General features: G+C 42.6%; 1 protein-coding gene across 1 annotated transcript in view; it reads right to left on the bottom strand.

Annotated features, from left to right (window-relative positions):
• LOC110527773 (potassium voltage-gated channel subfamily D member 3-like) overlaps positions 1 to 13,326 on the bottom strand; it is a 67,240-nt gene that overhangs the window by 14,577 nt on the left and 39,337 nt on the right. The window contains exon 2 of the mRNA XM_036983255.1: positions 6,630 to 6,798. Coding sequence (XP_036839150.1) covers positions 6,630 to 6,788 — 159 coding nt within the window. The 5' untranslated portion in view covers positions 6,789 to 6,798. The remainder of the gene's footprint in view (positions 1 to 6,629; positions 6,799 to 13,326) is intronic.

Here is a 13,326-nt window from a genome sequence, read left to right as displayed (position 1 = left end):
CAATTAAGTTTAGCAAATAAGACGTGTGATTTGTGTTACACTATAATAAAACCTCAGCCGCCGTGACTCTGGACTTTGGTGGCACGTCACCAGAGGCTGTCCAGGCTAGAGGTGACCCTCAGTTAAAGCAAAGGGGAGGTTGCATTAGGGGAGACTGCCGCACATTCTTCTTGATACCCTTCTCACATATTAGTGTAATTTTCTATGACAATAGAAGAACTACCAGCCTATCTCTGTGCGGGAAGCACATATCTGATAGACGTATATTTAAATGTCTGTACGAGGACGAGGGAGATAGGATAGGATACATGAGAAGCTATTTTTTTCCCAGCTTTGGCCCCAGATGGCCAGCTAATTGTACTGGGAGCCTGGAGCAGCCCACTATTAGAGTGAAATGAAGATGGATGAGGGGGAGGGAGGGGTGAACATGGCTAATTTGAGAGACACCCGCTCTGGCTCGTCAGCGCACATGGAGCAAGGTGCATGCAGTGCACCTCCCCTCCTGTCTCCGTTTCAGCAGCCTGGTATAAGTGAGTAATAACTGTTAGCAGATAGGGGGTAAGGGCCGTGAGGGGCACCAGGAAATTAGAGATTAACCACTGCAACGTTAGAACTCTTGACAGGTTTCCACTGCAATTAACATAATATAAATCACGATGTTACTCACTGTAGAAGAACAGAGGAACGTGTACACTAGCAATTTGCCTTAACAGTTGACCTCAGGAGTGACCATAAAAGCTCATCTGCATCTACTTTTTTTCTTTAATCTGCCCGTACTCCCACAAGGTCATTCTAAGGACAGGTATCTGAAGAGGGAGAGGGCATCAAATGAAAGGAGTCTGTTTCTCAGTCTCCATGCCTCTTCCTGGACTCACCTGCACTCTGCCTTGATGGACTCTTATCTTTCTTAGGAAAGGTCAACCCCACGGAGGCTGCAGTGAGAGTAGTTAGCCACCACTAAATGCTTGGTGTGTGTGTTTGTGTGAGTGTTAGGACTGACCACATTTAGTCGACTGGTGGATTGCTTGGTCGATAGGCTGTTGGTCGAATGAGATTTTTTTTTGTTGAGCAGTCACAACAACACAACGTGTTGTGGCACACGAGACACCGGTCTGATTCCTTGCGGAGGCCGCAGGGACGGCACGATCCAAGACAGGTATCGACAACCTAAGACACGAGTGCTGCAAGGGTATTTGATAAAATAAGTGAAATTGCATTTGTTTCGAAACTGCATTAGTTTTCCCTAAATTGCTATTGCTTTGGACCTAATGCATTTGTGACAGTATTCCTTAGAACTACAGTACGTGTGAAGACAATGCGTCTTGGGTATAATTTAAAATGTTGCGTTAAGAAGGGGAGTGTGGCTATGATGCACAAGGTGCGTCTCTCTCCAAAATGTTCTCTCTACCCTCACTTTGTGTGCATTCATTGTTTCATAACTTCATTGTGTGAATTGTTTGCCCTTTGATTGTTAGCGTCTATGAATTCATCATTACATACAGTAAGTACATCACCAGTTATACATTTACCGTTAATTCCCACCATTTTTATCAACAATGTTTCTTTCGTGTTACAGTCATTTCTGTTAATGCATTCAATATATTATTAATACAGTCGTTTACCGTTATCATTGTCAGAGTGGACACTTGTTTGCAGAGCTCGTAACCTATGCTACACTTGTGAGAATCAATGATTGAATTACATTGTATTTTGTTTGGAGTGCTCCTGTCCATGTTGAGTAGGGACACACACCTGATTACGTATAGAAGCAGGCTATCTGGCCTGCGCACAAATGTGTAAAGGTGCCCATTTAGGGATGTCTGATAATATTTTGGATTATCTTAACTCACCACCACTAATGCGCTGTGGAGCTTCTCAAAGTATTTTTTCTTCACCTCAAACAGCAAGTGAAAAAAGTCTGTTTAGACATACATTAAATCCAATCAGGATTTTTCTTTGCTGGTCTTTGTGGAGATACATCTAGCTAGCTAAGTCAGCCATTGGCTAGGCCATCAGAAGCTAATAAAGTAAAAAAATAAAATAAAAAATAAACTGTATTAGGGCAAAATTTGGGAGTGACATTGGAATCAACCAATCACATTTTGACTTAATGGGTGGGACCGTTTTTTACAAAAGCTTATGGAAACATCTGCTTTCTTGAAGGCCCGGGTCGCTGGGCAATAGAGAGCTAGCGTTGATGTCGGCTAGTTTGCAGCGGCTGCAGCAGGTCTGTTGGCTAATTTGTTAGCTTCTCCCTTTTCAATAATAACTTTCAACAAGTTAAGTTAAGTTTAAAATGATCTGGTGAGTGCAACTGTTTTTTATTGCATCGCGCTTGCTGTTGTTAGCCATCTCTTTGAAAATAATTTGTGTGTGAAACATTGTTGCATTTCAAGTGGAACTGACAGCATTTTAGCTAAATGAAATCTTATTAAAATCTGTTAATTTACACCCCCAGGAAGAATATGACTCTTTAAAACATTTTCTGACAAGCGACCACTTAGATATGGTCATTTTCACATTTTCATAAATTCTTACAATTTTGGGGAATTACGTATGCTAAAGGCATTTGTGAAAGTTCTACAGCAATTGAGTGGGAAAGGGGCTGTGCGTTGGACAATTAATTAACTGTAGTAAATAAAACGAAATATAAACATCTGTCTTGTCCAGGACTGGAGTCCACACAGACCGGTGCGCTATAGCCAAACAGAACTACTGTAGGCCTTTATACAAACAAGCCATTTGCCACACGGCCTGCCATTATTTACTTTGAACTGGAATGTGTGTTTACAGGCAGTTGCAACAGCGCAACTTTATAGCATTAAAACGCATTTGCCAAAAGCCACAAAATATACCCGAATGGATTTCTGCAAATATGCAAACACCACAGGAACACCACATTTGGGAACTTTACAGTCCTATTGATCAAACAACCATGAAAAGGTAGGCCCTCTCTCCCTCAGTTATGCACATCAACAACAACAAGATCAACAACTAATCCTAGCCAGAGCAAGATGAGCTTAAATCTAACGAAGGAACATTAGACAAACCCTCTCAAACTTGTTCAGCTAGTTGGCTGTCAACATTGCACTGATAAACGATGGGGAATTGTAGCCTCCTCGTCCTTCTGCAGCTTGCCTGCCAATGCAAGCATGTCCCAACCAAGCACACAAGCTAGCTAGCTACTTCCAGACACAAACGAGAGAACACATCACACTGACCTTTTTACTCACCCTAGCAGAGCTGGTTAGGCTGTTTACATGTTATCTAGAGCGTTCTTGACTAACTATTACTTTTTGCCTACGTTTACTGACACCGGTCATATTCAGCGGGTGTTGCACGTTTGTAAATTCATCAGTTGTTCTGCACTCTAGTACACAGACGAGAGTGCTCTGAAATCGGAGTTGAGTGGTACATAGCCAGAGTGAATATTCCCGAACGCAAAAGATATGCTAACTGGATAACAGTCGTTCAAGTTCTGGCTAGCTAACCACATGACATCTGCATCTCTAGCTGTGTAGAGTCACCGAAAAACTATTTGAGGGGAAAAAGTCATTCACCCATTCCTCCAATGGCATGGCATCCTGCTAGCAGCTAGCCAGCTATCTACCTAATGTTAGGCTCTGTGTTTTTAGCTCGCTACATAAATAGATATGCTAGCCTCATGACTGACTTGTTATCATTGCCCTTGCTAGTTTGATTGTATTGACATTCCCAGCCTTAGTTACAGTCATCCGTTTTTGTCCAGAATATTGAGTAATTGAAACTGTGAAACAGTTGAAAGTTGAAACATTGAAACTGTGCATCCCAAATGGAGGCAGCAAACAGGCCAGCTGTGATTTACAACCTGGTGGCAATATTTTTTGGACTACCAACAAATGTATTGGTGAATCATATTAATCATGCATTGAACTGCATCCATCAATGCCTTAGTGTACGCCATGGGATTTTTTTTTTATAACCTAATTTAAAAAATAAAATAAAAACTATTTCTCCATTATTTTACCAGGTAAGTTGACTGAGAACACATTCTCATTTACAGCATCAACCTGGGGAATAGTTACAGGGGAGAGGAGAATGAATGAGCATATTGTAGGGGCCAGATTGGGAATTTAGCCAGGACACCAGGGTTAACACCCCATACTCTTACAATAAGTACCATGGGATCTTTAATGACCTCAGAGAGTCAGGACACCCGTTTAACATCCCACCCGAAAGACAGCACCCTACACAGGGCAGTGCCCAATCACTGCCCTGGGGAATTGGGATATTTTTTAGACCAGAGGAAAGAGTGCCTCCTACTGGCCCTCCAACACCACTTCCAGCAGCATCTGGTCTCCCATCCAGGGACTGACCAGGACCAATGCTGCATAGCTTCAGAAGCAAGCCAGCAGTGGTATGCAGGGAGGTATGCTACTGGTGAACTCATAGAGTTGGTTATGTAGCATAAACTGGGAATTTTATATTTTTGACTGATATGATTGTCTGCTTGTTCCATATCGGCAAAGTATTTAAAACACTGTTAGTTCCACTTTAAACTTTAGGTCACCGGTTACTTTGTGCTTAAACATGACATGTTATTTGAAATGGGAAGTAATAGTTGTACATTTCCATTGGTTGTGTTTTTGTATTCTTATGATTGGGACCTACTGGCTTAGGTACATATTTCTGGACTGCTTATCCTTTAACATCATGCTGTGTGTGACTGCTGTCTTTCCGTCAGCCCCATAGTGGTGAAGTGGTGCCTGGAGAAGTAGGTGTACTCAAATGTTGCCAAACAATTCCCAAACAGGCTGCCAAGGAAAGGAACCCTGTGGGAAACATTTGAAATGTTTATTTTATTTTTTGTTATTTTAACATTTTTACCCCCCAATTTCATGGTATCCAATTGGTAGTTACAGTCTTGTCTCATCACTGCAACTCCCGTATGGACTCGGGAGAGGCGAAGGTCGAGAGCCGCGCGTCCCCCGAAACACAACCCAACCAAGCCGCACTGCTTCTTGACACAATGCCCACTTAACCCGGAAGCCAGCCACACCAATGTGTCGGAGGAAACACCGTACACCTGGCGACCGTGTCAGTGTGCACTGTGCCCAGCCCGCCATAGGAGTCACTGTTGGCCAAACCCTCCCCTATCCCGGACAACGCTGGGCCAATTGTGCGCCGCCCCATCGGTCTCCCCATTGCGGCCGGCTGCAACAGAGCCTGGATTTGAACCCAGAATCTCTAGTGGTACAGCTAGCACTGCGATGTAGTGTTTTCGACCACTGCGTCACTCAGGAGGCCCCAAATCCGAAATGTTTCTGTACATTTTTACTATCAAAATCACACGTAATTATATATATATTTTAATTAAAGAATGCTTAAACCACATCATTCTGATTGGGTGGGCCTTTCAGGGCCTTGCTCCCCAATGGGTGGGCCTGTGTTCACCAAGGTCCATCCATGTCTACGCCCCTGATGCAAACAGCTCATGATGACAATTGCGCATCACAAATAGCCTACTAACCAACACTTAAGACTAAACTTTTTGTATACCTGATTAGCATACCCATTGTTGCCATTTACTGGTAAATATCATACGTTGAAACGTCTTTCCTACCCTACCGGCTACTGATGTCATTCTTCTGTGTTCTGCTCCATGCCAAAACCAGTTGAGAGCTGCATGCTCCTGCTGCCTGCAGATGATATTCCTCTGAAACTAGGCTACAGTATGTGTGTGGCGCGCAAGTGAAGTATTCACGTGCTTTGTGATTGTGCAGGCTACTTTGTGCATGATTTCTCTGTTGTACTACATACTTGATAAGTCCTATACCTCCACTACACTACTTTGATATGCATCAGTAGGGATTAAGAAGTGAGTTTCCGCAATGCCAACTGAAAAAAAAATGGGTATACGGTTTATACCTGCGTATGTATACCCTCCACTATACCACTGGCCCTTTGTGTTGTACAAAAAGTGCACTCATCTACATGAGTGTGGCGGTATTATGGTTGCTGTCCTTTAAGAATTCTTTCAGAACCTGTCATACACTGAAGGCCTATAGGTTCGCTTAAGTCTGTTATTAAGACGTTAACGTTTCAGTCGACCGCGAAGCGGTTTCACACACTGACTGAATGGAAGCGGAGTTTTTTTACTCAGCCGGTTGAGGAAGATATTAAGAGTCCTCACTGTTCGACAGAGTACAAATGTATCTGACACCGAGACAAGATCAAGACACTAGATATGTGGTCTCCAGTACTACAACACTGGGGACAGCCCTGTGGAGGGTTATCTCTCCAAGGGACTGAGAGAAAAAACAGCAGGGTGTGTACAGTCTGATGGTAAGTATTAAAGTACTTCTTTGCCGTCGCCATTAAACTAATGATGTTTTGTGTTTAATGGTGGTTTGATTGTGTGATGCTGGACCATGGGCATGCAGATCCATTCTGCGACCCCAACAGTTTCCAGTATGGAACCGCTCACCTCTGTCTGTCTGCAGCGCATGCCAGAGGTTAGTGGAGTCTCCGAAGTCAGGGGGGCGAGGGGTGTCGTACCCACACACACACACACACACACACACACACACACACACACCTCGCCTCCCTACAGCCGGAAGCGGGTCCTCTAATAAGTGAATGGTGTTCACCTGTACCTTCTGCGCACGCCGTTTGTCAGCTCTCTGGTTCTGGTGATAGATTCGGCTAAAGTTGGACACGATGACGGGAACAGGCAGGGCGATTACCAGCACCCCGCTCAGAGAACAGATAGAACCAAAGATCTTCCCCGCGATCGTCTTGGGCACCATGTCCCCGTAACTACAGCAAGAGAGAAAGAGAGAGGGAGAGGGGGGGGATAAGAGAGGGAAGTAGGGAAAGATGAAGTACTGTATTGGATACATTTAAAATGCAGTCTACAGTTCTCACACCGTACGTGTGGCCATCCAAAGGGTTAGCTTCTGTGTGTGTGTGTGTGCCTGTGTGTTGAGATGCTCTCTACCGTTTGGCCAGGGGTCTAAACCCATATCAGCAACTCCCTCTTTCATTCCCAGCCTTCCCTTTTGTTTCTTTCTATGCAATTACATGTTACTCTCTGTTTCCTAGGCTGGGGCTAATTTGATTACACAGGTGGAGGAAGCAGTGACAGGCAGGCTCAGTAAGAGGTGGGGAGAGGCAGCGAGATAGAGGTGCTATCTGGGCTGCTCAGGCAGGGCACAACAAAGTCATGCCAGCGGGCAACGTGCCAGGGAGGTGCCAGTGCAGATCCTCTGTTGTGAGCACAGGGGAACAAATCACTTTATCAATGGGCACTTCAGGTACAAGCTCTCGTGAAGGCAAGCCATATCAGGTGTGTGTGTGTGTGTGTGTGTGTGTGTGTGTGTGTGTGTTTAGGGGGGTTAGGGTGCAGACCTATTCAGAATCAATAAACCAGGAAAAGCCCTGTAATGCAAAAACCAGTTGTAGAGTTGGGAGAATGGCTGCAGAGACACACAGACACAGACCGGGTACATTACACTTGGTTTGACTTTCATCCTCTCACTATTTTACTAGAGTACTCATGCCAGACACATCCTTTGACTTAAAGGTCCAAAACAGCCATTTTTATATCAATATCAAATAACTTCTGGGTAACAATTAAGTACGTTGCTATGATTGTTTTCAGTTAAAATGGTCAAAAATAAACAAAAATAGTGTCACGTTCTGACCTCTATTTCCGTTGTTTTTGTATTTATTTAGTATGGTCAGGGCGTGAGTTGGGTGGGTAGTCTATGTTTGTTTTTCTATGTTTTGGTCTAGTTCTATGTTCGGCCTGATATGGTTCTCAATCAGAGGCAGGTGTTCGTCATTGTCTCTGATTGGGAACCATATTTAGGTAGCCTGGGTTTCACTGTGTGTTTGTGGGTGATTGTTCCTGTCTTTGTGTAGTGTTCACCAGATAGGCTGTATTAGGGTTCACGGTCCGTTTGTTGTTTTCGTATTCGTTTAGTTATTTCATGTATCGTCAATTATTGATTAAAGAACATGAGTAATCACCACGCTGCATTTCGGTCCTCTCTCTCAACAAACGAAGAACGCCGTTACAAATAGCTTCTTGGCGAAGATCAATTTCTCAAGCAAGTATTTAGCAAAGACTGTCCAGGAGTGGTCTGAGTGCGGAGGGGAAAACTGAAAACTAGCGTGATGCCACCAGGCAGGCCAAAACTCCATCTTACCAAATTTCAGGTAGTCTTGTCAAAAAGCTCTGAGGTTGGAATAATACTGTGAAAATGATGATAATGCCGTTTTAGTGTAAGAGCTGTTTGAAAAGACTACCTGAAATGTCTGCTTGTTTTGGTAAGATGAAGTGCACTGGGCCTTTAAACTTTCCTCCCCACTGCTTCCTGCAGAGATTGGACTCCTAACAGATAGCCCATAGGCTGTTGACTTCACTGCCCCTCAGGGGACTCTCCGGGCCTGAAGGAACACCACTGATGTGGGCGCTGGCATCAAACCTTTCCTGACGGGCATTATCTCACACGCCCTCTCCATTTCCAAATATCCTGTATGGCCTGTCATCTGCAGGCTCCCCCTGCCTACCACTCTCACTGTTAACCGCCCGCCGACTTCCAACCTCTGGAAAATAGAAACACAATTCTGCCAGCTGTAGAAATGTGTGTGAGCAAAAGTGATGTTCCCTCAAATCCTTCCTATCCCTTCCTGCAGTATTTGAAGTTGACATTCTCCTTTTTCTCTGTGCTAAATGGATAGCAAATGGTATGCTTTAATAACAACCAACAGGTACTCCTAAAAAAAGACAGCTTTCTTCTACTTTCTGTCTTGTGCTCCTTTTTCAGAGTCAAGAGTTTTAAGTCAAACCTTTTAAGCGCTCTCAGCCGCTAGGCTATCTGCCGCCTACCACCTTTCCATATAGCGCACTACCTTTGACCAGAGGTCTGTCTATGTGCAATTTATGGGCTCAGGGCTAAAGTAAAATATCCAGAATATGGTGTAATTTGAAATGCAGCCAGAGTCATAGAATCCTTTCCCATCAATCTCTCAGCTGTCAGAATGGAGTCTCAGAGCTGCAGCATCTCTGAAGCATCGAGACGGGCATGTTGTGTTGTGTCCTGGCTGTCAAGTGGTGGATCTCTCAGTCCGTGCTCTCTGTCTTTCTGTCTGTCACTCTATTATTGATGACACCCCCTCGGCTCTGTCTCTGCATGACATCTCTACAGTCAGACAGAAATGTGAAAAAAATAACCCCTCACGAATAGTTGTTTTCTCTCTCCCTCTCTGGGTTTAGTGAAAGAAAAGTAGGCATTTTGAACATTCCTGGCAGTTCTGATCGGGTCAGTTTAATTTCTTTACTTTTAGACTTTTTAGACTTTACGAACCAACCATTTACAAAACGGCAACAATTATATTGGAGGTGGCTTGGAACTCAGGGCTAAAGTAGTTCAAGGGAACTGTGAAACAGTAAAGTCAGTACTGTGAAGCAATTTGACTGAACTAGTGTGATTTTCAGACAAATACATGAACTAGCATCCATTCAACACAACCATGGAAGATGACAGAAGGAATTAGGAGAGAGAAACAAACAGCTACACAGAGAAAGAGAGCTCCTAAACCACATTGTGAATGTCACTGGAATGGAACCTCATTATAATCAAGTGATTATAATTCATCAGGAAGTTAGCAGAAAATTAGACCTTTGAACATGCTAATTTATCCAACTCATACAGGTCAATAAAGTGAACATGTGGCAGAGCAAATGGTCTATGGTTAAGATTTTTGAGCGAATGAGCTTCTTCGGACATTATATTGGCATTGTGGGATGATCCATATTGGTATTTTGTATTGTATTATCTTTACAGAGGAATGAGATGAGGATGATGGGGACAAGGAAGTGAATTGTGAAGAAATGTATTCTGTCTGTGTCCGAATTTTACCAGTCCAATTTCTTGGTCTTCATTAAAGAAACGTCTGCAATTGTTTCCACGTCAAAATTGAAATCGTTTAAAGTGGGTTCCTCTTGATTGTATTCTGACGAACATTAAATTATCTAAATTGAATAGGTCACAGCATTTCAAAAAGAAACCGCGCAACCAAAACAATCCATTTAACTCACTGATTGTTTGGGGACCGAATGAAAGCAGTGGAGATCGGTCAAACATAGTTACAGCTGTGATGTGCTGAAAGATGCAGTCTGGGATCTTAAGCACTAACAAATTCGTAACATATTGGATGAAGTAGGACACAAATGTGCACAATTTTTAGGGACTCGTTTTTCCTCGTGAACACTACTTTCAAAACTACTAGCTGGAATTCTAAACTGCTCTGGAGCATCACTAATCAAAACTCTGTTGCCATCAGTAGCCAATACAGACACCTATCCAAGGCATGAGTGTGTCATTGGGATTTCAACTACTGTGACAAGTAATCATACATCTTCACATACCATGAGAGTTACAACAGACTAGCATGAGAGTTACAACAGACTAGCATGAGAGTTACAACAGACTAGCATGAGAGTTACAACAGACTAGAATGAGAGTTATAACAGCGACTACCATGGGAGATATTATAACAGACTAGCATGATAGTTAGAACATAAACTACGATGAGTTATAACAGACTGAGATGAGATTTATAACACAGACTAGCATAGGTGTTATAACATGGACTAGCATGAGAGTTATGATAACATAGACTAGCATGATAGTTATAGAATATCATGACAGTTAACAGACTACCAAGATAGTTAACATAGTGCTAGTCTATGGTAGTCTAACAGACTACCAAGAGAGTTATAACAAACTACCATGACAGTTTTAACAGACTACCATGAGGTATAACATGGACCACCAAGAGAGTTAACATAGACTAGCATGATAGTTATAGCATAGACTACTATTAGTTATAACAGACTACCAAGAGAGTTATAACAGACTAGCATGATAGCTATAACAGACTAGCATAATAGTTGCCTATTTAAATAAGAGGTTAGATAAAATAAAAACAGTTGTAATATATGCTACCAAGAGGGTTATAACACAGACTAGCATGCAAGTTATAACATACACTACCTTTCAAATGTTTTGGGTCACTTGGAAATGTTCTTGTTTTGAAAAGCTACTTCTTGTCCATTAAAATAACATCAAATTGATCAGTAACACAGTGTAGACATTGTTAATGTTGTAAATGACTATTGTAGCTGGAAACGGCCAATTTATTTATGGAATATCTACATAGGGGTACATAGGCCCCTATATCAGCAACCATTACTCCTGTGTTCCAATGGCACGTTGTGTTAGCTAATCCAAGTTTATCATTTTATAAGGCTAAGAAAACCCTTTTGCAATTTCACAGCTGAAAACTGTTGTCCTGATTTAAAGAAGCAATAAAACTGGCCTTCATTAGATTAGTTTAGTATCTGGAGCATCATCATTTAAGGGTTCGATTACAGGCTCAAAATGGCCAGAAACAAAGTACTTTCTTCAAGTCTATTCTTGTTCTGAGAAATGAAGGCTATTCCATGCAAGAAATTGCCAAGAAACTGAAGATCTCGTACAACGCTGTGTACCACTCTCTTCACAGAACAGTGCAAACTGTCCCTAACCAGAATAGAAAGAGTAGTGGGAGGCCCCGGTGCACAACTGAGCAAGAGGACAAGTACATTAGTGTCTAGTTTGAGAAACAGATGCCTCATGGGTCCTCAACTGGTAGCTTCATTAAATAGTACCCGCAAAACTCCAGTCTCAACGTCAACAGTGAAGAGGCGACCCCGGGATGCTGGCCTTCTAGGCAGAGTTGCAAAGAAAAAGCCATATCTCAGACTGGCCAATAAAATAAAATATTAGGATGGGCAAAAGCAGACAGACACTGGACAGAGATATGGCTTTTTCTTTGCAACTCTGCCTAGAACTCTACCCAGACAGATGTCAGTACAGGGTCTGCTATGACCATTTCATCACTGGTAAATCAAATCAGAATTTCTCTCTCTTTAGAGTTTAGTTTAGCTGTTATGCTAACCAGGTGTTAAAAAAACACTACAGTAAGTTAGCTTGTAGTCTAGCGATTAGCATGTGTCGCATGAGTTTCAAGTTTAGGGAAAGCTATCACCATAAAAATGCCTCTTTACAGTGCCTTGCGAAAGTATTCGGCCCCTTGAACTTTGCGACCTTTTGCCACATTTCAGGCTTCAAACAAAGATATAAAACTGTATTTTTTTGTGAAGAATCAACAACAAGTGGGACACAATCATGAAGTGGAACGACATTTATTGGATATTTCAAACTTTTTTAACAAATCAAAAACTGAAAAATTGGGCGTGCAAAATTATTCAGCCCCTTTACTTTCAGTGCAGCAAACTCTCTCCAGAAGTTCAGTGAGGATCTCTGAATGATCCAATGTTGACCTAAATGACTAATGATGATGAATACAATCCACCTGTGTGTAATCAAGTCTCTGTATAAATGCACCTGCACTGTGATAGTCTCAGAGGTCCGTTAAAAGCGCAGAGAGCATCATGAAGAACAAGGAACACACCAGGCAGGTCCGAGATACTGTTGTGAAGAAGTTTAAAGCCGGATTTGGATACAAAAAGATTTCCCAAGCTTTAAACATTCCAAGGAGCACTGTGCAAGCGATAATATTGAAATGGAAGGAGTATCAGACCACTGCAAATCTACCAAGACCTGGCCGTCCCTCTAAACTTTCAGCTCATACAAGGAGAAGACTGATCAGAGATGCAGCCAAGAGGCCCATGATCACTCTGGATGAACTGCAGAGATCTACAGCTGAGGTGGGAGACTCTGTCCATAGGACAACAATCAGTCGTATATTGCACAAATCTGGCCTTTATGGAAGAGTGGCAAGAAGAAAGCCATTTCTTAAAGATATCCATAAAAGTGTTGTTTAAAGTTTGCCACAAGCCACCTGGGAGACACACCAAACATGTGGAAGAAGGTGCTCAACAATGCAACAATGCAAAAAGTTATGTTTGGCGTAAAAGCAACACAGCTGAACACACCATCCCCACTGTCAAACATGGTGGTGGCAGCATCATGGTTTGGGCCTGCTTTTCTTCAGCAGGGACAGGGAAGATGGTTAAAATTGATGGGAAGATGGATGGAGCCAAATACAGGACCATTCTGGAAGAAAACCTGATGGAGTCTGCAAAAGACCTGAGACTGGGACGGAGATTTGTCTTCCAACAAGACAATGATCCAAAACATAAAGCAAAATCTACAATGGAATGGTTCAAAAATAAACATATCCAGGTGTTAGAATGGCCAAGTCAAAGTCCAGACCTGAATCCAATCGAGAATCTGTGGAAAGAACTGAAAACTGCTGTTCACAAATGCT

Source organism: Oncorhynchus mykiss, chromosome 7, assembly GCF_013265735.2.
Source record: "Oncorhynchus mykiss isolate Arlee chromosome 7, USDA_OmykA_1.1, whole genome shotgun sequence".
NCBI lineage: Eukaryota > Metazoa > Chordata > Actinopteri > Salmoniformes > Salmonidae > Oncorhynchus > Oncorhynchus mykiss.
This window is presented reverse-complemented; position numbering and strand designations above follow the sequence as displayed.